We start from the raw sequence: 21,672 nt of genomic DNA, 5'->3' as shown, positions 1-21,672 counted from the left end.
ATCAGGATATCCATGATGAAAAGAGAGGCAGAAATTCCCCAATGTTTAACCAGGCTTTTCAGCGGGCATGGGGCAGGCAACAAGGACACCCACGAGGGTCTAGGGGAGCCATCTCAGGAGGGCTGAGAGTTTTCCTCACTGTCCCCACCCCACCAAGACATGACAGATATTACTCTGGGAAGCTGTTAATATCACTTTAGAAAACGTACTGCCAAAGCAATAACCAAACTGGGAACCCAGCTGGGAAGAATGTCCCTCAGGGTGCTACCAGATGCATTAGTGTTTCAGAACAGGCTAGGTAAAAAAAAAAAAAGAAGAAAATGCCTGGTTGCCATAGGTACCCCTCAGAAGCAATGTTGGTCCCTCCACAGCTGTCTCTGGAGTCATGGGCAAAACTGCTTATTCCTGTCAGTGCCCTATTTTCCCCCTTTCTGGCCTTGCAAGTCTTTCAGCTCCCCTGTGGAAATCTGCAATGTTTGAGCCACAACTGGGCAGAGATTTTCTCTCTTCTCCCCTTAGTGTTGCCTATCTTGGAAGGTGCCGTAGGGGTCACCCCAGGGGCCTGGGGACACTGCCAGGGGCCTGGGACAGAGAGAAGCGAGGCACAGCTCCTTTGCAAACTGTTCTGCTTCCACCAGGAGGGGGAGGGTGGGAGCTGTCGTTCTGGGTTTACTTTTCATGGAGACAGGAATAGTTCTTGCTCTCCAGAGGTTGCTTTTTGGAGCTTGCATGTGAAGGCAGCACCTTCCCAGCTAAAAAGCCGGAAGCATTTTGCATTTTTTTTAGTTACCTGCTTGCGAAATTTTCCCCTTGTTTCTTTTATGAGGCTGTTTTTATATAAACAGTAAGAAGCCCCGTGTACAGCACCTTACCCTGATCTCCATGGTTTATGAACAGCCAGGGCATAATTAGGGCGCACAAAACATACTATGTACTCACACCGCAGGCATCACCGTTCAGGCTGTGCTGCCGTTGAACAAGGCAAGTCATGAGCTCAGAAAGTGACAAATGATCCCCTGGCCCAAGCTGTCCCTCCAGCCCCAGGTTGTGCTCCAGGGCCTGCAACAGGAGGGTCTATCCTGGGGGCCTGGCTCCTTCTACAGCACCTTCCTCCAGCATCCCCACTTTCTCATCCTATTGTTAGAGGGCGCACCTCTGTCATGCGTTTGCATCCTTGAATTTGCCTAACCTCTTTCTGAACATGCAGATACAGCATCCGTAACCCCTGTGGCACAATGTTCACCACCTGTACCTGCATTGTTTTTTAGTGTTTGCTTTACACTGACCTCCTTTAGCTTTGCATACACCAGACCGGTGAGTGTTTGGTTGCCACCCTGAGTCAAAGGCTAAAAGACCCATCAATGATGTCTCAGCACATTGCAGTGATGGGCTGGCTGCGTCTGGGAGCACAGGTGGGTACCGCAGCCCCCCGTGTCACTGGGCTGTGCTGCTCCTCTGGGTTTCCAGGGTCAGTGCCACCTGGTCCTGGTCACTTATTAACAGCCACTTTATCTATTTGACCTTATATTACCTGTTACCTAGTTACTCCACTTACTTTCCTTTACTCCTGCTACCCCTTTGCTCCATGGTAACTTTTTACTTCAGATTTCTCTGGCTCCTCCAGCTGACCTGCTGCAGTGTCACAGATGTGGGAAGCTCCCCAACAGCTTCAGCTGCAAAAAGAGCCACAGGCAAATCACTGAGCTTTTCTGCTACATCTTCATCATCCCCATCTGCTCTTTTTATACCCTGGTCATCAGCATTCCCACCAATTTCCTAAGCTGCCTTTGTGGCTTTGATATATTTAAAGAGCCTTTCATCAGCAGTTAGAGCATCCTTTTCAAGGCAATTTACTGCTTATTTTTAGCTCTATTTATTTCCTGTTGCATTGTGACCTGACATGTTTTATGGGTTTCCCTGTTCTTATACCACTTTAGGCTTTTAGGGTTGGGTTTAGGTTTTTTTTTCTAGTTTATGCAAAAAAAATCAGTATCTTCAGCTCCCACTCCAAAACCTGAGAGAAATCAATTCAATACTCCTGGGAACCCTTGAGAAGCAAAAGCTGCTTCATCTGCAAACACCAGACACAAGGCTTCAAAACAGAGAGCATTACTGGGCTAAAAAAAAAAGGATGAAGGCTGGGAAACTGGGAAATAATAATACTGACTAATTAAAAAAAAATGATGACCTTGCAGCTGTCAAACTTGACAAGTGTCAGTCCTCCACTACAGGTTAGCAGATAAAAGAGGCAGTGCTAGATATGCCTTGCTTGCCTTTCTGTGTTTGTTGGCCCTGGGCTAACAAACCCTGAGTTTCAAGCAGGATCCTCTGTCTCAGGGTTGTGCTAGAGACCAGTCACCCTCCTGAGCCTGGGATGAAGCCAAGGTGGTTCCCCCCAAAACAGCTAAGGACAGTGATGTTCACTGAGGCATCTGCGTGAATCCCTTCAGCCCTCACCTGAGATTCCCTAAAAGCTCTCTGTACCCATGGTTTCTGTTGGGGAAGCCATTCCTAGAGAGCAGGGGAGCACTTCTTGCTAGAGGAGAGGCTTCTTTTCCCTTACCCATGTTCCTTGATTGGAAGGAGTGCTCTCATTCACCTTGAAAACAGTATCTTACCTTCATTGCTCTTACTTGTTTATGCCTCCAGCCTGGCATGTCACATGCAGGATCTATGTATAAACAGTCTCATAAAGGAAACAAGGTGTGGTTTTCACCAGCAGGCAATCAGAAAAGTGCAAAATGCTTCCTACTTTCAGGCCTGAAGGGTGCTGCCTTTCACATGCAAGTTTGGATGCTGGGTTTTGTTGAGGGGTGTGTGGTTGCAGAGTTTTACATCTTATTTTTGAGCTGGTTTCAGGCATAAGCAGTGCAAATGGCACAGGAGCCAGCAGGTCTGATTAAGCCCATCTTTACCCGACCATCCTGTCATGTTACTGTGGCACAGCTCCTCTGAGATAGCTGCCCAGGCCCAAGCTCTTATCCCACCACTGTCTACAGCACCATACCTCTCCACTGCCACCCCACATCACTTGAGTATGCTCAGGTGTATTCAGTGGCATGGGACTTAAGTAATCCCAATGTATCCATACACGTATGTGCTATAATTACACAAGCTCTGTCCCAGCGCTGTTAATGCTATTTAGTACATCTCCATGCATATGTGCAAAGCAATTACACTCTCCAGTGTAGTTTTTGGACTAGGATAAAAATAAGTGGCAGACTAGAGTGGCACCATCTTCCACCATCCTCTGTGGGTCACAGGCCAGCAGGACATTCTGTGTCTGTGGGGAAAAGATGGATGAGAGACCCCAGGACATGAAATGCGTTTTGACAGTTCTCTGAAGCCTCTTGGCCTAGATGTGGGCATCTTGTCTCTCACACTGACAGATGAGGATAGCATTCAGCTCCTCTTTCTCTGGATTTTGAAGGATGGGCAGCTTGAAACAAAGCATGAGCCAAATGGTGGCAGTTGTAAAACACCACAAAGACTTATTTTCCATGATCACATTTCCAGCAGAATTACGTGTTGCTAATAGCCAAACAGAAGAGAAATATCTGAAAGTTTGTCTTCTCAGTACAGAATTCCAGTCCAGATAAAATAGCTGTAACTGCCTTTGAAATGCCAGAGTAGTATGGTTACATCAGGATCTGATAGCCCCTCCCCACCACAGGCTAAATGAGACCCGATTGCAGTTGCAGAAGTTAGCTTTGAGCTAAAGCAATGAAAATTCCTATGCGGTTAAATGACACAAGCACCTAACCCTTTTTGCTCCTTTTATTACCAGTGATAGCAAATAATCTAAGTATCACATCCTCAATAAAGTTTTGCTGCATTAAAGTTTCGCTGCATTAAAGTTTCATTTACTGTTGAGCTTTCAGCTGCACTTCCAACTGCTATTGGTTGGTTTGCGGAAGAATAAGAGATAACACGTAATAGTCTTTCCATGGGCCTCTGCAGCAGGCTACTGTTACATGTATTTTGAGGATCCTCTGCACTAAGCTGATAGAACCTGGCAATTAACTTCAATGAAAGACCATGACGTATGGGCTTTTTATTGATAAAGAAAAAATCTATTAGAATCCATGTAACCCTGAGTTTCAGTCTGCTGTATTAAGTAGGGTAGGAGCAGGTATCTAAGCAATAGCAGCTGGCTGAACCAAGTAAATCTACACTGAGCTTTGTGACTCTTTTTTTGCCATTTGTTCTGCCTGTATCCTACCCATTTTTCAACTGGAAGAAAGAAACAGTGAAAACCCAGGAAAACAACAGAACTAAAGTTACACCTTTTCTCACCAGGCTACTTCTGAGCTACTGTCCATTGCAGGCAGTTCAGAGAGAGTGGGGTCTATCTTCCTTTGCTAGAGAAGCCACATGAGAAAGATCAGGATTGGTTAGTTCTTATTTTTCAACTGCATAGCTGGTGAGTGGGAACCCTGGTTTTGATCACCAAGAACACTGGAATAACCCATCTGCATGCACATCCTGGTAACTTCTTCAGCCGCACACAGTGTTTTCTACCACTGGCCCCAGATTTGTCATTTAAGATGAAAGACACTTCCTTTTTAGCTGTGTGACATTAACAGACCCATACACACAAAGCTGCCATCACAGAGAGCAGCTTGGCCAGCATTTTCAAAGCTGACCAAGTTGCACTAAGTACCCAGTTCCAATCAAAAAATAATTACAGAAAAATGGTGCCAGCCTTAAAACACTGAACACTTTAACTTCGTTAATATCTAACATTATTTCTGATCAGAAGCTCTGACTGAAAGCTGGGTGCTGATGAAACCAGTCTGTGCACACTTGCATCTAAACCCTGCACAAGTTGTAACATAAAACAGTCTCTGGAATTATAAAATACCCCACTTACACCACAGGGAAGCAATATAAAAAAGCCTTGGTACTGTGAAACTATAATGTTTAATAAGAAAAATTTTAATAGGAAAAGTTAAAAACCAAACCACAAAATATAACATGGAATTAAGTGATGCTGTAAATGGGTTTAACCTTTAAATATATGTAGATATTTGTGCATGTATATATTATGTATATATTCACAGAAATGTTAATGCTAGTCAGTGGATAATTCATACTCAGTGAAGTATGATAAAATGCAGATTCTTTTACAGATTTATTGAGTGTGACTAAGAAATTAAAAAAAAAAAAAAGAAAAAAAAGCCCCTCAAACAAAATCATTTAATGAAAACACAAAAAGTCTAAGCAAAAAAATGCTAACACTTTCCACAGGAACTGAGAATGTAAAATCAATGTGGTTGTGCAAGACGAAGAACAATAGTGTTTGTTTGAAGATATTGTTTCTTGTCATTGTATTGGGAAGAATGGCTGTGTAAAAGACCAGACAAGTACCATTGTTTCTCACAACACATGTCAGCAGAGATCTGAACAGAATGCTTTCAGGTAGGAAATTTTAGGGGGTTGAGGAGGGGGAAAAGACTGTATCTGATGTAGTATAAAGAAAAAGGTTAGGTTCTCATGAAGAACAGTTTTGATCTTCCCAAAGCCATGCAGGCTGCCTCTAGCTGAAATGAGTGAGCACAAATGCAGGCAAAGATCAGGGTGATGACATTTTCAATACCACACACATATTGCCTGGACCATCTTCCAGGAGAACTGAAAAACAGCAGGTTAAACCCCTGGTATCTTGTCTACCCTCACTTCCCTGCCATTGCACTGGCCTGAAAGAATTTTGGTGTTCACTGGAGCCCCCTAATTCTTGTGAAAGTCATTGTCTTCCTCCTACCCTCTGCTTCGTTTTTCTGTTATTTCAGAGAGTTGTCCATGATCCCTTTCAAGGAGGGGTTTTCCTTTAGAAAATCTTCAGAGAAGCTGGGGCTGTAGATTTTGTTGTCTCTTGTGCTGAAGTATCTGCATTGGTGAGAGGCTGTGAAACGATTTGGTCTGCCCCATTGCTGTGGTGGTCATCCATCTTTATACCGATCTTGTCACTTAATATTTGCTCTGCATCCTAAAGCCCTCATGCTCCCGTGATATTTCATACTGAAAAGAATTTGGACAAGAAAAGAAAGAAATAAAGAGTAACTCTGGGTCAGAAAGCTCCTTTCTCAGAATAGCTCAGCATGTAGCTCACTGCACATGATAGCCCTCTCTCTGTGACGCACCAGCTCTCAAGGACTACCAAAGAGGCAGATTTTCGTCAGTGAAAAGTTGACATCTTTGGAAAGCTAGAAATGCTAAAATTCATGTGAATCTGATCAATCAACTAACTAAATAGATGTTTTTCTTCTCTTAATTGGCAGCTTTTTAAAAGGTGGGTTGGTTTTTTTTTAACATCAGGTTTCCCTTGGAGTACTGTGTACAGTTCTGGTGTCCTCAACATAAAAAGGACATGGAACTGTTGGAACAAGTCCAGAGGAGGGCCATGAGGGTGGTTCGGGGGCTGGAGCACCTCCCGTATGAAGACAGGCTGAGAAAGTTGGGGCTGTTCAGCCTGGAGAAGAAAAGGCTGCGTGGAGACCTCATAGCAGCCTTCCAGTATCTGAAGGGGGCCTATAGGTATGCTGGGGAGGGACTCTTCACTAGGGACTGTAGTGACAGGACAAGGGATAATGGGCTCAAAATTAAGCAGGGGAAGTTTAGATTGGATGTAAGGAAGAAGTTCTTTACTGTGAGGGTGGTGAGGCACTGGAATGGGTTGCCCAGGGAGGTTGTGAATGCTCCATCCCTGGCGGTTTTCCAGGCCGGGTTGGACAAAGCCTTGGGTGGTATGGTTTAGTGTGAGGTGTCCCTGCTCATGGCAGGGGGGTTGGAACTAGATGATTTTAAGGTCCTTTCCAACCCTAACTATTCTATGATCCTATGATTCTATGATGGTTTAGGCCTCAATTCTACAAATTGAATTTAAAACAATTTAAAACAATTAAACAGTTTTTCTTCTCTAAACAGGAGTAGATTTTTGCACCATAGAGGTGGAGTTAAAATGTCATTTAAAATGGGACAATGTTTTTCCCATTTACTTGACACATGTAGAATCCAGCAAATCAATCATATCGCAGCATAGCACTTCTCAAGACCCTGCTCCTTCAGCAGCAACCTTGCAGAGTTCAAAGATAAAACAGGCAGGTTTTGTTCAGAACATATGGTCCAGCTAATGACACACCTCTGCTGAACAGACTGCCCTGGGCTGTATCAGTGCAACAGCTGTGCTAGCTTTTTCATGGCACTTCAGCCCTTTGCAATGCTGCAGCAACCGTAGAGGTTCTTGCTGTAAAATAGGCAGCAGCAGAGTGGGTGGGAGAACACCCAACCTCTGGGCAGCTCTGCCAACTTAAGCTGACTCTAAATCTTGCATGAGATTGCAACCAGGAAGTGCCACTGCAGCACCTATTGACGCTACAACTGGCTTAAAAGAAGCACAGGTTGAAACAGCCTGTGATGCTTGCATGTGCACCTGTGCTGAAGAATGTGTTCAGTCAATGCAGAGGGACGGTTTAGAACACAGCAGACCATTTGGTAGCCAAACTGTTGCTTTAACCCTTGCTTTTCACGTATTCCTCCTGAGACTCAAGGATGACTATTGGGGCTCTAGAAAGATCTTCATAAAATGAGTGCAGATCTCTGTATTAAGGGATTTATTTTTCAGCTTCAGCTGGGTCCTTCATACCACTTTGGCCTTCTAGATCAAGGGAGGATGGACAGAGTGGGTTTAGGTTCCAATAATGTCTGTAGCCCACAGTGTTACAGTTCAGGAGCACAATTCCTGTAGGCCTGTGCGAAACACTTACCAAATCATCATGTTGACCTCTGTTTGTTGAACGCATCTCATACGGGTTGTTTGGCTGATACCCTGGGTTCACATGGCCAGAAGTGGTCTGGACTCGGGGGAACATCCTGGTCTGTCCATCAGCATAGGTATTTGAGTTGGAATATCCTGACTTTATCAGTCTTTTCTGCTCTGGATCTTGCCTGTGTTTGTTTCTTCAGAGGAAACAAAAGAACAAGGGAGGTTTTAAGACCTTTTAGTATGCCTCACTTATTGAGTAAGTCTAACTTCTTGAATTTTCCACTCCCACCTTAATTTGAATGTCCAGTCCTGTTCTGAAACCTGAAACATTTTTCTAGCATACCTATTGCAAAACCCTTGTTATCAATGGCAGAGTACAAAGTTTGGCATCTCTTATCACAGATGGGGCTAATCTACCAGGAGGGACAGAGGGGTACTTTGACCTCTTTCATCTGGTTCCGAGGGTGAAGAGGTTTCCTTCACCACCCCTAGCTCTAACTGACAATTCAGAGAAAGAAATGAGGCATTCCTTAGGCCGAGTTAAAAAAAAGTTGCCCTCATGCCTGCAGCCAACACTGGACACTCAAATGATACATTTGAATTGTCTATGATCACAAATCCATACATTGCACACAGTCTTGTAGGCACGTTTATGTGGGCAGCACTGAGGAACTGCTTGAGTATTTCTGTATTTATGGTATGCAACATAGTATTTCTATATTTATCATATGCAACATAGTATTTCTATATTTATTGTATGGAGGGAAATGAAGAAGTGCAACTGCAATTGGGAATTTGCCAGTACACCAGGAATAGCAAGCTTTAAAGAGATTCTTGACTGGAAATGTCACCTGTATTGAACTGAACAGGGCATGCCAGGCCTTGAGCTGCAGTGCTAGCTAGCAGGGAAAGCTACAGAGGGTCTGAATTTGGGCCCCACGGCTTTCTGGTATCAACATCTTTCTTCAGTCTTATCTAGATGCCATATCAATACTGGCTAGGGCAGGATTGGGATTAATGTGTTAAGGCGTATATTTTGAAGACTTCGCTGAAGCTTTTATAGTTGATTTCACAGCAAGAAAATAAATAAATACTTCTGGGAAGATCACACAGGCAAAACCAAATTCTAATGGCTACATGACTTAAATGAACTTGTCTGCCCAACTACGCATGCAACCACATTCACAGCCACGGCCCTCTAAATTTTTCCTTAGTTCTCTACAAACATGCAGCAATGCATCTTCTATTCAACTGTAAGAAATACTCTTACCTTGCTGAAATAATAGAGACTGCTATCAGCAAAATCAGGATTATGGCTCCAAGCACTGTACCCACTATTATAAGGATGAGTTCTGTACCTGGGAAGAGAAAAACAAACCACCAAACCAAACAAGAAACATTAACTGAAATCTCACGGTAAATATTGAAAATTACGTCTTTGCCCTGTCATCTTACTACGAGGTGGAGTGGTAGAGGAAAGAAAGGGGGGCAGGGGGAGGAAAGGAGGGTGAGAGGAATGAAGAGAGGAAGTGAGAGAGAGAGGGGGAAGGATGGAAAGGAGAGAGGGAAGCAGGCAGGCAGGCAGGAAGTTTATTATTAGCGTGTCCAAAATTTGTGTTTAAATTCACAGTGTGTTGATTTTGTGCTGATTAGCTTTTTCATTTGCTTTATAAAAAAGGCCTTAAAATTCCCCAAATTTCACTAGAAAGGGATGTTCTATGTGACAAAAAAGTGTCTTTCCTTCCAAACATTTACACCTGGTAAGATTCACCGTGCTGCACTAAAACTTCCATTCACCAATCTCCAACCTCTCAAGCAAAACCAGAAGAAAACCCTTGAAAATCTCATAGCCATGGAAACAGGCATGTTAAACATGGATAATTTAAGATTGGAACAGTGTGAGACTCCAAAGGGCCACATAGGTAAACCGTCTGCTCAAATAAAGCCAAAGGAAGTGTGAGAAGTGAAGAACCATAATTACTTGTTTTTTAACCTTCCTTCAACTGTATTAGATGTTCTGAGTTTAGGCACATGCCAACAATAGAAGACATGAATAATGTCCTCATCTAAACTATATGATGGTGGAAACTGGCAAAGTTGAAGCAATCACCTGCAAAACTAACTCAGAAAAGGGAGAAAGTTTTGGAAGGTCCATCTGATTAGCTTTTTCAGATGGCTACAATTATGAGATAACAGAGAGTCATCATCTCTTCACTGGTATAAAGTACTAGATACTATGCAGTGCTTGCAAGGTAAAGAACAAGCAAGAACCAGTGGCTAGATATTAAAGCAGAAATATTTCAAATAAGAGTAATCCACTGACTTTTTAGTAAAGACGGCAATTAACTACACGACAAACAAATCTATTGGTGCTGAGTTCAGCATTGCATGTCTTTAGATGAGGACTAAATGTTTTTCTGTTAAATAACCTGTGTTTGTTAGACTTAAAACTACTGGGCTTAATGCAGAGGTCTTAGAGAAAATGCTACTGTCTGCTTGAACATGAGTTTCAAGAGGATTTTTACTTCCAGGCAACAGTGGAATTTCACTCATTTTTTCTAACATTTTCCAGCTATCAATACAGCATGGTGGCAACCTTAATAGGGGATAGTGGCACATTCATTGCAGGCACATCTCAGGCAGATTAAACACTACCAGGTTTTATTCCATGCTATAACTTAAAATCAGACATTCTTGTACTTACTGTCCTTGCAGTCCTCCCCAGAGTAGCCCACTGGACAGCTACATGAGAGCAAAAAGAAAAAAGGGGAAAGAAAAGAAAGTTAACATCATCAAGCAGATGGTCTTTAAGGTCCTTTCTAATACAAACCATTCTATAATCACAAAACAATAGCGTAATTCCACATTTTATAAGCAATTTCTCCACAAGGTGTGTTTGTTACAGTTTCCTTTTTAATGCTATCTTTATATTGAATTCTTTAGTTTCATTGTTAGAGTAAAACAGCCTGATATTTTCAGAATGACTGGTGAGCTGCATACTCAAAGTTTTGGGTTCTTAGCCTGAAAAATGTCAAAAGGGCCTAATTTTTCCTGAGAACTAACCACTACATCTCTGAGTCACTTGGAATTCCTACTCACAGTCTTTAACAAAAGTGTCAATACAAGGTTTATAAGGACTGGCAGGTCTTAACCTTCCTCCCTTACTAGTTTCTCAGATTTAAAATACATTGACTTTACAGTAAGAAGCGTTCAGTGTGTAGCAGCAATAACTACAGAAAGAGCTGAATTAATGGATATGGGGAGTAAGGTCCATCTGCTTATCCACGAGAGCAGAGCACAACCAGTCACTTATTCAGCTTCACCAGCAAACAATAATGCTCTGTTCTGATCCTGAGCTAACAGAAATTCCTACAGAGAGAAAACCAAACCAAAATAACATAGGTCTGAAAGTTACTGGGAAAGAGAGTCCCCTCTGATATCAGTGGAAACTGCCCAGGGATTTGGAGTAAGTCTTGCTTAATGCCTGTTGCTTACTAAATGTTTCAACATACCAGTTCCTATGGCTCAGTTACTCTGAAGGAGTATATCTCGGTTTCAGCTGGGATAGTGTTAATTTTCTTCCTAGTAGTTGCTGCAGTGCTATGTTTTGGCTTTAGCCTGAGAATAATGTTGATAACACGCTGATGGTTTAGTTGTTGCTAAACAGTGCTGACCCTAAGTTAAGGACTTTTCAATCTCTCGTGTTCTTCCATTGAGGAATTGCACAAGAAGCCAGGAGGGAACACAGCCAGGACACCTGATCCAAACTAGCACAAGGGGTATTCCATACCACAGCACATCATGCTCAGTGTATAAACTGGGGGGCAGTTGGCTGGAGGCACTGATCGTTGCTCACAGGCAGGCTGAGCATGGTCCAGTGGGTGGTGACCAATTGTATCCTGTATCACTGTTGTTTTGGGGGGTTTATTTCTTTCTCTTCTTGTTGTCTCACTTTTTGTTACTTTTTTTTTTTTAATTATTAAACATTTTCCAGCTGGGGTTAAACCACAACAGAATAATTCATGTTTATGTGGGCAACCCTCAAAATAAGCATAAAGTAGCTTATCCTCTTCACTGGCTCACAGATGACCTTGAATTTCCTTGAATTTCCCCTGAAGTATTATGAATGCACACCAACAGCTAATGCTGAGCAGTTAAAATGACCTATCTTGTGACATTATGGGCATTTGTCCACCTGCTAAGGCACCTCTCTGATTCACATAGCTGCAGCCTGTTTTTCAAGATTGAGGGTGAGCCCATGTTAGATGTTCTTTTTGCCTATCTTTGCCTAAAACAGAGGAACACAAGAAAAAAACTGACTACTCACGGTACACAGCTATCATTCTTCTTTTTAAAGTTAGCCATGCATTTGCATGTTGGAACCGCTCCTACTCTTTCACAGTACTTGTTTTGTTCTGAAGAACAGCTTTCACTGCAGTCTGTATTTTCAGAGGGAAAAAATACCAAGTGAATTGAAGGTAGCCCTCCCAAAAATGAACATTGGAGATCTCTCCCCTTCCACCTTTTTTTTTTTTTAGTTGTACTGTAAACACACACAACTTTATTGCACTTCAAAGCACCAAAATGGCTTTTTTTAGGGCTATACCTGTGTAGAACAGAAAATGAAATACAAAAGCACAAAATTAGAAGCAAACGGTCTCTGTTTAAAACCGTAACTCCATCCACAGGCAACAATGACCTGCAATTTGATGTCACAGCAGATGAGTTGTATTGCAATTGATCTAAAACTGGATGAGATTCAGACAGGTTAGGGTCCGCAAGGGCCTACAATGGGCCACACTTACGCTGGGTCACATCTCACTGGACTTTACTGTAGTCAACTTTCATGATTTAATCATGAGTGTTTGCGACATTTGTTGTTTTCCCCAAAATCTCATATCTCACACTTTTTTTCTGTAGTGTTATAATTTTAGTTTTCATGAGAAGAAAATAAGGTACATCTCAGGTCTGTAGAAATATAACCACAGTACTCATTAAAAGATTCAAAAAAGCAAGTAAATAAAATCCCCAAAACTAACAGTTCCTAAAAATCACATAAACCATTCTTCCCACAAAAACCCAGATAAATACAGATAATGCCATTTTATAACTACAAAAAAGGGACAGAGCTTTAAGAGATCATGTAGTCAATTGTGAGACTTCCAGTTCTGTCAGAGTCCCCACAGCTGCCTCCGTGTAACACCTAGAATTTATTCCCAAAATGTGTCCTGGCAGAGAAGGCTGTAAATATTGGATTCAATTTAAATAATTCAATTTTAGATGATAAAGTGGTTTGGGTTGAAAGGGACCTTAAAGATCATCTAGTACCAACCCCCCTGCCACGGGCTGGGACACCTTTCACTAGATGAGGTTGCTCAAAGCTCCATTCAACTTCACCTTGAACACTACCAGGGATGTGGCATTTTTCCATCCTTTACCTACTTAACTTTTGGTTCCTACCAAGAGTTTAAGAATGCATTTAATGAGTTGCCTACTCCCTGGTTTCAATGATAATTTTATCAGGCTTTAGTACTTTATTCTACTAGAACAGAATTATGGGTGTGTTTAAAGTGAAACATGAGAATGTGTTTCTATGATTTTTCTCAAAAAGACAAACATTCTCTAATTTTTAGAGGTTAGCACATTTGCAGAGCACCCTTTTCAAAAAGGGACTGAGACAGGGAATAACAAGGTCAGCCTTCCAGGAATAGATAAAGTAGCCAGGTTCTTACCTGAACAAGAACGTTCATCCCATTCTGTCTTTGCAAAATCATCCTGACATAAGCATTCTGGATACATAGCGTCTTTGCAGTATGTGGTTTGAGTATCACATTTAAAAGCATCACAGTATGATGCACCTTTAAAAGAGAAACAGTCAGGAAGCAAACCTGAGTACTATTAGTGTGATTTCACAGAAGGGAGTGCACTTGCTCAGTAAATCATAAACCAATTATTTAGTAAGTTAAAAAAAAACACCCAACTGCAAGTCCTTTTTTTGGGAACATCAGTATCACAGGTATTTGGAGCAGTCTTTTCCCTAGCTCTTTACAAGTTAATGTCCTATTTCCATCACATCTTCTGACGTTCTGTTTGCCAGCATTCTACAACTGCCTCCAAACCTTCAGATCTCCCAGTCCACCACACAGGAAATTCTACCTATAAGTTCATATTCTGAACTCTGACTTTCTGACTTACCTTAAATCAACTGTAGAAAAAACCCAGCACTTATCTTTCTGTGACTGAACTGTGAGTCCATACCCCGTGCAGTTCTACATAGATATGAGTATTTACAGGCATGCAGCTCATTTCATTACCCATATTAGTATGCTGTTTGACCAACATGTGGCTATTTAGATCCATGTCCCAGTGGTGGGAATGGTTTACAAACCTCAGTGGGTGGAATACAGTGGAGGGAATACAGTGGACAGATGTGATTGTCTTGGTGCTTTTTTTTTTTTTTTCTATTTCCCTCTCAAGTTTAGGATCAACACATAGGAAATGTCATGGTTGAAGTGGATGCAGTCACTTTTAGAGACCAAACTCAGGCTATAAGCCAGGAAATGGACTCCTTTAATCATTAGCTGCGCCTTTCACAAAAGCTGATTTCAAAATACGAATATATTTAAAAAAAAATTAAAAAAATCAGTATTTCATTTAGAAAATCGTTCTCCAAGTATTACACTTTTAGTGATGTAAGACTTCACAGGTTTAGAGCAATGAATCACTTAGTTCTGTAGCTAATCAGTGAGGCCTCGCTTCAATTACTATAGTTAATTATGGAAGAAGTAATCCAAAGAGAGTTTCATCCTATTTTGCCAGTAAAATACTGGCTTATTCTCAGAAGCACAATACATGTATATATTTAGTCCTGATTTTTCCAGCCGCTTAACACTCAGCAGGTTAAAATCAACATGCAACTTGGGAATGAGTATTTTCTTTTTTTTTTCTTCATACAGGAAGTAGAAAGCCTTAACAAGCAAAAAAAAGCCCAGCATTGAATGGTTGAGCCTTCAAAATTCCCTAAGATTGAACATTCAGCTCCTTAAAATCAACAAGGCTTGTGCCCTGATGAGCTTTGATGAGCACACTGAAATGTTCTAACCAGCTTTAAAGACAGGAATCTCTGTTTCTGCCAATTATTTACTTCACAGTAAAGAATTACATACCTCTGTATGCAGAGACGTAGTTCGATTCATTTATTTCAGCATATATTGCATTAGTAACTGTTACATTGGTTACATTTGAGTTGTCCTTAAACAGGTTTGTCACTGTTACACTCACTTGAGAAGCAGCTCTGCTTTCTGTCTGAATCTGTCTGAAAAGTACAGGTAACACAATTTTAAAGTCTTACCTATAGGGACAGCAAGCTACATGCAAACACAACAGAAGACTTCCGCCAAGCCTTCTTTTCTCCCCTAGCTTCTTTCATCCCAAAATGTAGGTAGATGCTAGCTGGATTGGGTTCAGCCGGAGAACATCAAATGCACAATGAGATGCAATGGTCTTCTATAATGAGGATATTTCTTCAATTAAATTGGGACTCCAAGTTGGGCCTGTTCACTTAACTGTCACAATTGCAGAGCCATGTTAGATATCACAGGGAATGCTAGTTATAGCACAGTGCAATATTCAGTGTGCTAAAAGTGGAACATCCACTGCTGAGCTGTTTCAGCCAGCACACTTCACAGATGTATGGGAAATCCATGGGGTAAAAATAGGGCCAGCATCCCAGGAACTTTAAAACTACGAAAAGAACAGGAGGCATACTGAACTGAACTCATCCCATATTCTTTCTTGAACTAGGTACTCTGTGGAAAACAGATTAAAATAGGGTGTGTAGGAAGCTAAGTGTGCTAAAAGCTAACTTACTGAATTTCCACGATGACAGTCTCTGCAAAGCCATCTAAATCTTTGAAGGCAGCCTTAAACTGTAAGTAAGAACAGTAAATGTACTGGAGTTAAAGGCAAGCAGAAACATAGACCAAAATCATATAAAACACTTAGGCTTCAGCTGTAAAGTTTTAATCCAGAGCATGATACTATCATTACAAATAAAGCAAGCTGGTCTGTAACATCCACTGTGCAAGGTATAGCAGAAAAGGCGCAGTGGGGTGGTGATGCAGAACAGGAAATACAGGAGAGCAGTTGAGGGATGAAGAGACATGAGTTGGATGGATGTCAGGCAGTGCACTAGAGTTGACTGGCTGGTTAGCTACAGATACTCCCTTGCAGAGCCATTACTTAGAAGGTTATCTCTGTGATACCAACCTATGAATAAGTAAAGGGAAGAGGGAGAAGTAGACATCCTTACAGATGCTGTGTGTCCCTTAGATGTAGTGAAGTGGGATCATGAGGGGTTGATCTTGATCAGGGGAGAAGCACAGCACTGATGAAATCACTGGGGGTTGGATAGGGTCAGGAGAAAAGTCACTCTTCTACCCCATCCCTTGTGAAGCAGGGAACAACTGGTCCAACAACTTTTGTGGCAGCTGCCTCCAACTGCCACACAAGCAGAAGGCACAGTGAGAAAATTATAAGATATCTAAGACAACTGAAATGAAAGATAAATTATCCTTCTTTTTAATAAAATAAAAACTCTTTCCTATGCTATTTTCACTTTTGCATACTATTACATATCTGTTCTAGTGCTGCAGATAGTGCACTTCTGTAGACATGTCATGAAAAAATGTTGGACAAAAAGGCTGATGAAAATCTTCTTTTAACATTCTGGAGGGACAATTTTTGATTGCTTCCTGATAAAACATTCATAGCAAGCAACAGAATATCATGAAGAATTTGATAATCATTTTTTATGAATTGTGATTAATATTTGGTGAATATTTTTTGAGCAGCTGTCTGGTAGAGACATACCTCTTCTTTCTTACTTCCATAAATGAATACACTTGTTTCAATGTGGCAATATAAATTTATCCAGGAAATCACAGAATCACAGAATCCCAAGGGTTGGAAGGGACCTCAAGAGATCATCTAGTCCAACCCCCCTGCAAGAGCAGGGTAACCAGACTTTATCCATGATAATAGAATGCTCAAAATTTGTAATATCCGTTTCACTAATAGCATTAAAATTATAATACTGGTATGCTTATGGAAAAGGTTTATTATTTAGGTATTTAGACACAGCTGGACAGCCATTCTGAAAAGTCTGTGCTATGTGGAAACAATTGTTGGGTTTTTTTTAAAGAGGTTCATTTTTACTCATACCACTGAGTATTACTGAGCCCTCAACAAGCAGCTGAGATCAGAAACTAAATGCACAGCAAAGTTTTGCTCAGCCCCATGGTTTCTGGAGCAGGAATGGTGAAAGATACAGAGCAATTTATGTGAGAACTTCCCAGAATAGAAGTGGCACTTAAAATGCAGATCTTACTTATTTCAGGTATGTATCTTCATTTCATCAAGAGCCATGCATGTACTAATCTGAGGGCAAAATTCAAGTCTTTTATGAATAGCTCAGGTAAGAAATTCTAGGCTCCACACTACAGGCAGAGTGTATTCCCTCTGTATGCATGACATTCAGGGTGGATTACATACACAGAAAAAAAATCCCCAAACATTGTTACTCACCAACATTGTTATATTTTTGAACACCTCTTCATATTCCAGAGAATTTACAGTTTGAACACTGCTACTGTAAGATCCTGTCAGTGTAATGACACCTGGGAATACTTTTCCTGGAATGAGAACAGAGACTATTAATTAATTGCAAGGCATTCAAGCAAGTTCGGTTCACCTTAGAGTTCTCCAATCTTCAGAGATTGGGAAATACAATGCAGAAATCAATCAGTGTTATTTTTCATATGCTGCAGGAATCAGTAGCAGACAAATGTTTGCTCAATCAATTCAGCCACAATGGGCGACATACTCTGACTACCTGGGAAGCGGGGAGGATACTGTTCTCAGCCAGACTGGCCGGGGCTATGAATAATGTTAAACTGTAAGCATGACCTGGAGTTAACAAAAGGTGTTATAGCATTCAGTGAGAAAATACCCATATTAAAAACTCCAAATTTGCAGCCACTAAGCAGCTAATGTGTTCACCATGTCTGAGAAAGCAATACAGTGTCTAAGTGCTTCTCTAGGCTCACAAGTCACCCTGACAATTCTGCTTGTTGGCACTTAAATAAGCCCTATTTGCTCACACACTTGGCCTTCAGCAGCATCTCAGAGCAGAGATGCCTTTCAACAAAACTGTGATGAATGTTTAGCAATAGAGAAAATCAAGCCGGTTATTCAGAAGTCTTCATGGGTTTGGGTATTTTTAAACCCTAACCATTAATATTTGATGTCAGGTTTATACTTTCATTTTCCCCTGCTTTTCACTCATTTTAATCTCCAGCTCCCCCAACAGAGAACTTGCCTCTTTTCTTAGCACATTAACCTCTTTGTCTCTTACTGTTTTGTGAGATAATGATCTAGGTCATTGTAGCAGTGGCTGTCTGCAAAGCAAGGCATCATTCAGCAGTCACTTTCCCAGAGTGATTATGTTTTCAATTACAACATGAGAACAAAGGATATGGGAAATAAAATTCACCTGAGCAGTTATCTGTGAAGTAAATAAAAATATAGATTGCCTTTCTGCAACTCACCTGCATGACAATTCCTATTGCTATAGTAGAATCCATATTGGCACTGGCAGGTATAATTGCTATGTAAAGCAACACAACTAGCCAATTTTTCTCCACAAGGGTATGAGCTGCAGAAGTCCGTTGCTACAAAGATGAAAAATATCAGGATTTCTATGAAATTGCAATAGCCAGCTCATATACAAAGTAGATCATACATGAAAGGGTTCATATCTACTTCTACTAAAGCAAACTACCAAGAATATTTTTATAGAGTATAGGTGCAATTAAAGAGCACATGGCTATGTTTTGCGTGCTTGGTGTCTTAGAGTAAGCATTTTCTATACACAATCCATCAGGATACCACCGTGAGGACAGAGAGTAAGGCTGAAATTCATTATCTCTCATACTAAGCATTCACCATTTAACTCTACTTAATACTAAGCCCAAAAAAAATGTATATCAAGGGTTGCCAAAATAAGTAACTAAGAGAAAAAGTTGGACTACAATGGCGTGTCTTTAATCGTGCACTGGTATGCATTTGCCTTGTTAAAATAAAGTGTCATTGTAGTGTCCTTCAGACACATTAATAAAATGAAAGCTCCTAAGTTAATCATCATAGTATGCATACCTAAATAGATACCAGAGTATGCTGCTATGACATTTGTTGCAGGGCTTACAACTGTCATCTTATAACTAATTATATTAACTGGCCACTATACCATACTTCTTCGGCAGTTAAACTTCACAGATTTGTGCTGATTGCTGCCTTTTACTTACTTGCTGGCGTTGCTATTGAAGACGATGTTGGGCTTGTGCCTGGAAAGGGGAAAATAGTATGTCAGCCGTGTTAGTGTCTTGTTACACTGAGGCCATTGAACACAGCATGGTATGATGCCTCTAAACCTTTCCTGGATCCACTTCCACCTTGCCCTGCACTCTAGTCAGCGCCTTGCCCTCATTTCCTGCAACCTGTTGCTCAGTGTGATTTACCCTGCATGTCTGCCTGTGATATCTTTTCCCTGGCAACCTCTCTCTTCACTTAATTTGCCCTCTCCCGGCAAATTTTCTTTGTCTGAAAGTTCTGCAGGCTCTGCATATCTCTCCTTCTCCCCTAGAGCCAGGTTATCCATTGCTACCCAAGGCTAGGGCAAGGTTCTTTTTTCCACCATCACAGCATCTTAACTGTACCTGGAGTATCCTGTAGCTCATGACTCTGTCCTGAGATAACCTAGGTCCTCTTAAAGACTTAGAAGATCAGTAACACTACAGGAAAAGGTCTAGTTAAACCTTCCTTGAAAATCAACCTGAGAGAGCCCAGCCTAGAAACATGCACAGCAGTAAGAAACAGAAAACTCATAGAAATATGAGATAAGCAAATACACCAGAAGAGAGATTTAGCAAGCAAAGGGACACTGAAATAATGACAAATATTTAAATTTATTTTTCATACCATAGAGTCTTTGCCTAAAATACAATCACACAATTTCTAAGTAATTACATACTATGTAAGGATTTTAAACTATGTATTTCAGCAGTATACATAGTTTATTAGTTTAAAAATAATTGAAATTTATCCAAATCCTGTGGAGACTGCAGTCCTCCCTGGGACTGGGTCACTGCAATCCTGACCTCAGAAGGGGCTGACTGGTCATTTTGGCTCCTTACCTTCACTTCCTGGGTTGTCAATGTTGTTGTCTCAGCAATTGTATCGTTATATCCTCATAAAAAGGAGATGGGAGCACTGGCTAGTGTTTTGTGTTAGGAAAATCTGGGGTGACTTTGCAGACAGCAGGCAGGCACGATGGAGCAAGAAGGCACTAGCAGGAGGGACATGGTCATCCGAGCCCACCACAGAGGCCAAGCTGAGGGGAGCTGTGAGAAGGCTTCCCCTCCTGACAGTGACCCAACAGGATGTATGACTCACCTACATAAGGCACCCAGAACAACATTGGCACAGGCAGCTTAGCAAGTAATATCCCCCGACATAGCCACTCACACTCAGCCTCATGCTGGTGTTTTCCTCCATTTCCATGCTCCAAAAACCCCAGGAGCAATTCCCTGCAAGGACCAGTCTCAGCCTTGCTCTGCGCACCTCCTCTGCAGGAGCCTCCTGCACACAGGACTGGTGCATGAAGAAAAAGCACAAGGCAGGAAAGGAGCAGCTACTTCAAATCAAAGACTGATGTGCCTGTAGTCCCTTCTCCCCCAGATCGCAGGGTTTGAGCACGTCCCAACACAGGCACTGTATTGTGCCAGCTCAACTGCACTCGCTGGACACAGCTGTCTCAGCCATTGGCACGTGTGTGACTCCATGCAGTAAACCTATGTCCACCTGCCCAGGTTGCAGCCCAGAGCCAGGACCAACTGCCAGAGCAGGCTGAGTGGTGCCATTAGGCTGCAGATACCCAGCAGAGCCTCTGCTCCCATTGGTGTTCTTATCCCCAGGATCATTTGGGTGAAAAGAGGAAGCTGTTCTGTGGGAGCAGCATTCAGGCACAATGGGAAACAGGAGCTAGCAGGAGGGATGTGCTAGTCCAAGGCCACTGCGGAGGACAGGGTGAGAGCAGCTGTGAGAAGGCTTCCTCTCCTCACAGTGACCCAACAGGAGGTATGACCCACCTGCAAGACTCACTCAGAACCATGCTGGCATAGGCAGCCTGGCCAGGTAAGGAGCATCCCTCGACACAACTCCTCACGCTCAGCCTCATGCCACTGTTTTCCCAAGTTTCCTCCACACCCATGTTCAAGAAAGCCCCAGGAGCAACTCAATGCAAGGACCAGTCTCAGCCTTCCCCTGCACACCTCATCTGCAGGAGCATCATGCACCCAGGACTGGTGCATGAAGCAAAGGCACAAGGCAGGAAAGGAGCAGCCACTTCAAATCTTCTGCAACACTTTGACCTGGCAGCAAAGGTCGGCAGGGAAAGAGGAACAGCTGAGTGACCCCAGTCGGGTCACTCCAATCCTGCCCTCGGAAGGGGTTCACTGAGCAGTTTTGCTCCTTACCTTCACTTCCTTCTGTTGTTGATGGTGTTGTCTCAGGAGTTGTGTCCTTGTTTGCTGATGAAGTGAAAAAGAGGTGGGAGCACGGATTAGTGTTTTGTGTTGGGAAGCTCAGGTACCTCTGGGGTCAGCAGGCAGGCGTGATAGGAAACTGGTGTGCTAGCAGGAGGGATGCACCTGTCCAAGTCCAGTGTGGAGCACAAGCTGAGGGTAGCCATGGAAAGGATTCCCCTCCTCACGGTGACCCAACAGCATGTATGACCCACCTGCAAGGGTCACTCAGAACCATGCTGGCACAGGCAGCCTGGCCAGGTAGGG

At 42.2% G+C, this 21,672-nt stretch overlaps 1 protein-coding gene across 1 annotated transcript; it reads right to left on the bottom strand.

Annotated features, from left to right (window-relative positions):
- Positions 1-4,904: 4,904 nt before the first annotated feature.
- MUC13 (mucin 13, cell surface associated) lies at positions 4,905-19,348 on the bottom strand. Its single transcript, XM_061369958.1, has 11 exons — positions 19,342-19,348; positions 18,373-18,543; positions 17,351-17,457; positions 15,635-15,693; positions 14,932-15,080; positions 13,498-13,623; positions 12,093-12,204; positions 10,470-10,507; positions 9,036-9,123; positions 7,767-7,959; positions 4,905-6,021 (listed from the first exon to the last, which is right to left on the bottom strand). Exons 1-11 carry the CDS (start codon positions 19,346-19,348, stop codon positions 5,971-5,973), a joined length of 1,101 nt encoding a protein of 366 aa, XP_061225942.1. The 3' UTR covers positions 4,905-5,970.
- Between the last annotated feature and the right edge of the window lie 2,324 nt (positions 19,349-21,672).

The sequence above is a fragment of the Neopsephotus bourkii genome, unplaced genomic scaffold, assembly GCF_033783945.1.
Source record: "Neopsephotus bourkii isolate Nb327-2 ecotype Australia unplaced genomic scaffold, CSIRO-AGI_Nbou_v1 NB_1526, whole genome shotgun sequence".
Taxonomy (NCBI): Eukaryota; Metazoa; Chordata; class Aves; order Psittaciformes; family Psittacidae; genus Neopsephotus; species Neopsephotus bourkii.
The sequence above is the reverse complement of the archived record's forward strand: the minus strand, read 5'-3'. Positions and strand labels throughout refer to the sequence as shown.